Source organism: Poecilia latipinna, unplaced genomic scaffold (assembly GCF_001443285.1).
Source record: "Poecilia latipinna isolate Pla-1442-1.1 unplaced genomic scaffold, P_latipinna-1.0 Scaffold979, whole genome shotgun sequence".
Lineage (NCBI taxonomy): Eukaryota > Metazoa > Chordata > Actinopteri > Cyprinodontiformes > Poeciliidae > Poecilia > Poecilia latipinna.
In genome coordinates, this window is record NW_015113595.1 from 116,243 (window position 1) to 120,116 (window position 3,874).

A 3,874-nucleotide genomic window follows, 5' to 3' on the forward strand; every position below is an offset into this window, starting at 1 on the left:
CCCCGCGCCCGCGCGTCCCCCCGGTGGGGGTGGCGGGGGGGGGGGGGGGGGGGGGCCCGATTTATGTTTTCGCATCCACCTGAATAATGTGCAGTTGCGCCACTGCTAGAAATCAATAAATATTTGTGTTTGCATCAAAAATACATGTGTGAATGTCATCCTGAGCATTTGTGAATTATGAGACAGTTTTAGCTCCATATACTTTGATCACCTTGAAGTTTAAGTTTTTTTTATTTTTGGTTCTTGAGTTTTTGGACAAATAATCACTACATAATAAGTACATACTGGGAACCAATATGTAGTTTTATACTGTTGCCTTTTTGTCTTTCCTTTGGATGGTTTGCATTTCCTCTCATTCATGTGAAGCACTTTGAACCGTCTTCTTGAAAATGTAAAATTACTTTAAGAAAAGTAACTCAGGTACACAAAATACTGTTTTCCTTTTTAATTATATTTAAAAATGTTTCTTTTTATTCCCAGAGAACTATAAAGAAAACACAGAACTTAATTGAATAAAGAAGTCTGATTTTCTGAAACATAAAATCTACAACATCCTCAATATTGTTTTATATTACATTTGGGGATATTTCCAAACTGCTCTTGAGTAAAAGTCAGTGGAAGTTTGTGGTCGAATTCACTTTGAAATTAAAATAAATACACAAAACATGGTAGATAAAAACTGAGTCCTTTGTGTTGTACTTTCTACTTTCACCATTTTTTTCACATTTTAAACGTCCAACTTTGACCTGAAAACCAACTTTGTGCCCCGTTTATACTGTGGTCTGGGCCACAAATGGCCCCCGAACCACAGTTTGGACACCCCGGATCTTAATGGATGGACATGTTAGCAGCTGGACATCTGCTGCTAGCCAGGCTCCTGGACAGACGGACAGAACCAGAACTGGAGTTGGAGTTGGACCACTGGGTGGGAGGACCAGAACCGCAGGTCCAGTCTGGATCCATGTGCTGAGCAGAGGGGGGGAGAGGGGAGGGGGAACCAGAGCAGCTGAATCTGGACCAAACTGGACCCGGGTGCTGCTCCAGTCTCCACCAGCAGATCCGGCGGGTCGGTTCTGATACCAGGAATATTCCAGCAGAAAACATGGAGGACAAACTAGAGACGGTTAACTGTCCAGATGAAAGCGACCAATCAGAGCTCAGTTTACTAAAACTTTATTCAGTTCCTTGAAACAAATAACTTAGAGCGGTTTGTTCTGCTTCCTCCAGACAGAACCAGTCCAGAACCAGAACCTCACAGCTAAACATTTACAACAGTATAAAACCCTCTAGCGTTGCCCCGGTAACCGTAAAATCTAAACATCCCATAAATAGTAACAAACGTCCAATCAGAGCCTCAGGCTGCTGATTGGTTAAAATCGGTTGGGTTGAATGGTGATTGGATCCTGGAGCGTCACCATGGTAACATGTTGCAGGTTACTATGGTGACGGAGCGCCCTCTGCTGGACAGAGGGAGCTGCAGTCATGAGTTCAAGTCCTGATGTGTTCCTGAACACACACACACACACACACACACACTTGGAGTGTGTTCTTGCATAGACTCAGGTAAGGCAGCATGGTGACCTCTGATTAAATCATTAAAGACTCTTATTGTGAAAAGCCCGGCCGTGATGCGTTCAGGGCCAGGAAGTGTGACGTGTTTTTCTGTCCGTTTGATGCTGATGATGCGTTCAGGTTCCTGTCAGAGAACCGTGAAGAGTGGAATGGCAGAAACCCGTATGACGCGTTCAGGTCCACAAACACACACTCACACACCCCTGGGGTTATCAGGGGTCGACGAAAGCCACCATGATGTAGCGGGTGCCCTGGGTGGTGGGCAGGCCCTCGTGGTAGTGGGTGAGGCGGCCGGGGTGCATGAAGGACCAGCCCTTCCTGGGAGACTCCACCTTACAGTCGTAGCGCAGGAACCTGCAGCCCCCGCCCTGCAAAACACAGGAGACGGGTCAGGTACGGGTCAGGTACGGGTCAGGTAGGGGTCAGGTAGGGGTCAGGTAGGGGCGTACCTGGTAGTCGACGCCCTTCCTGTTCAGGGCGATGTTGATGGTGAAGGTGGACGAGTCGTGATGCGGCCGCAGAGACGGCTGCTCGTCTGGGCGGTACCGGACCACAAAGTTCATGATGGAGTGGGCCTGGGGGGGATTAGCATGCTAGTTAAAGTTTGCACTACAATGGTAGCATTTATGAAGAATTAGTTTTACTTTCAAGCTAACATCAGCGTGGTAATGCAGCTCTTTGTAGCCTTTAGCATGCTAATGAAAATATGGTAACATTTAGCTACAGCAGCAGCTAGCTCGTATCATTTATTATAGCTATATTATGGAAATATATTGATAAAGCTAAGGCTAACATTAGCCTGCAGAGTGGATGTCTATAATAATCCCCTGAAATTGATGAATTTCTTTTCCTTTTGAGGTGAGGAACTAAATATGACCCACCATAGATACAAACAAAATGAAAACCATTTAAAAATAACAAAAGTTTCCGGTTCCACAAACAGAGGGTCAGAAAACTATAAACCTAAAGGTTCCACAGGACTGGCTCTGGTCCAACCCCGGTTGGGTTCCTACCTTACAGTAACACCTCCAGGTCCGGTTGGGTTCCTACCTTACGGTAACACCTCCAGGTCCGGTTGGGTTCCTACCTTGGGGTAACACCTCCAGGCCCCGTTTGGTTCCTACCTTACTGTAACACCTCCAGGCCCGGTTGGGTTCCTACCTTGGGGTAGTATCCAGGGTAGAGCTTCTCGGTGACGGGGGCGATGTAGTCCTTCAGGAACTTGAGCCACTCCTTCTCAAAGCCGATCTGGTTCATGTGGATGTCCACGGTCGGGACGTTCTCGTAGCCGCCGGACAGACGCTCGTCCTGGAGGGACAGAACCAGAACCTGTCAGCCCCCTGAGGAACCTCATGGCGGCTGGCTCTCAGGAAGCGGCGGTACCTTGTGGGAGCCTCCGGACCACTGGCCGTAGTCCTCCATGGTCTCCACCAGATGGTCACACATCTTCTCAGAGAAGGCAGGAAACCAGTAGACATCTGGACAGGGCTGGAGGAAACAACAGAGGTCGTTAGAGACCCAGCTGACATCAGAACCGCCTGGCTGTGGCCCACAGGCCCGGTCCAGGTCCCGCTGCAGTACCTGCTCCACCACGCTGCTGTCCTCCTCAAAGATCTTGGAGTAGTTCTCGTGGACGTACTTCTCCCTCCAGTCCTGCAGAGACAGAGAGAGACAGACTCAGATCCAGCCATCCCACCAGAACCTGGTGGACCTCCGGTCCGGTTCTGACCAGTGGGTTGTCGAAGATCTGCCACATGTCCGGGTGGAGTCTGGACGTGTTGAAGGTGGTGGACGCCACCAGTCGGCCGAACTCGTCTCGGTTGGAGACGAACATGAAGACGCCCTGAGGACACACGGTGGTGAGTCCAGTGCAGAGGAATCGGATCGGGTTCTGGTACAAAGCCTGCGGGGTTACCTGGTCTCTGATGGTTCTGCAGAACACCATGTCCGGGTCCATTCCTTCGTCCACAAACAGGCTGGCCTGGGACAGTTTGGACCGCAGGACGCTGCCCTTCACCAGGTAGACCTGGGTGATGTAGGGGACGTTCCAGAGCCCGCTGGGGACAGAGACCGGGTCAGAGAGAGCAGAACCGGTCCGAACACAGAGACCGGGTCAGAGAGAGCAGAACCGGTCCGAACAGAACCGGTCCGAACACAGAGACCGGGTCAGAGAGAGCAGAACCGGTCCGAACAGAACCGGTCCGAACACAGAGACCGGGTCAGAGAGAGCAGAACCGGTCCGAACAGAACCGGTCCGAACAGAGACCGGGTCAGAGACAGAACAGAACCGGTCCAAACACAG

The 3,874-nt window shown here is 50.3% G+C and overlaps 1 protein-coding gene and 1 long non-coding RNA gene across 3 annotated transcripts in view; both read right to left on the reverse strand.

The window, feature by feature from the left end:
- Nucleotides 1-1,157: 1,157 nt before the first annotated feature.
- The window catches only part of LOC106958342 (uncharacterized), an 18,599-nt gene continuing 15,882 nt past the window's right edge, over nucleotides 1,158-3,874 (reverse strand). Inside the window, exon 2 of the long non-coding RNA XR_001427133.1 lies at nucleotides 1,158-1,535. This is a non-coding gene — a long non-coding RNA (uncharacterized LOC106958342). The remainder of the gene's footprint in view (nucleotides 1,536-3,874) is intronic.
- plod3 (procollagen-lysine, 2-oxoglutarate 5-dioxygenase 3) overlaps nucleotides 1,158-3,874 on the reverse strand; it is a 12,131-nt gene continuing 9,414 nt past the window's right edge. Inside the window, exons 13-19 of one of the 2 annotated variants that reach the window (XM_015050179.1) lie at nucleotides 3,488-3,629; nucleotides 3,302-3,415; nucleotides 3,154-3,225; nucleotides 2,956-3,060; nucleotides 2,734-2,880; nucleotides 2,022-2,147; nucleotides 1,785-1,940 (exon numbers count right to left, since the gene is read on the reverse strand). In XM_015050179.1, the coding sequence (XP_014905665.1) occupies nucleotides 1,785-1,940; nucleotides 2,022-2,147; nucleotides 2,734-2,880; nucleotides 2,956-3,060; nucleotides 3,154-3,225; nucleotides 3,302-3,415; nucleotides 3,488-3,629 (862 nt within the window). Of the gene's footprint in view, nucleotides 1,941-2,021; nucleotides 2,148-2,733; nucleotides 2,881-2,955; nucleotides 3,061-3,153; nucleotides 3,226-3,301; nucleotides 3,630-3,874 lie in introns of both variants that reach the window. The other variant, XM_015050177.1, reaches the window with a different exon arrangement.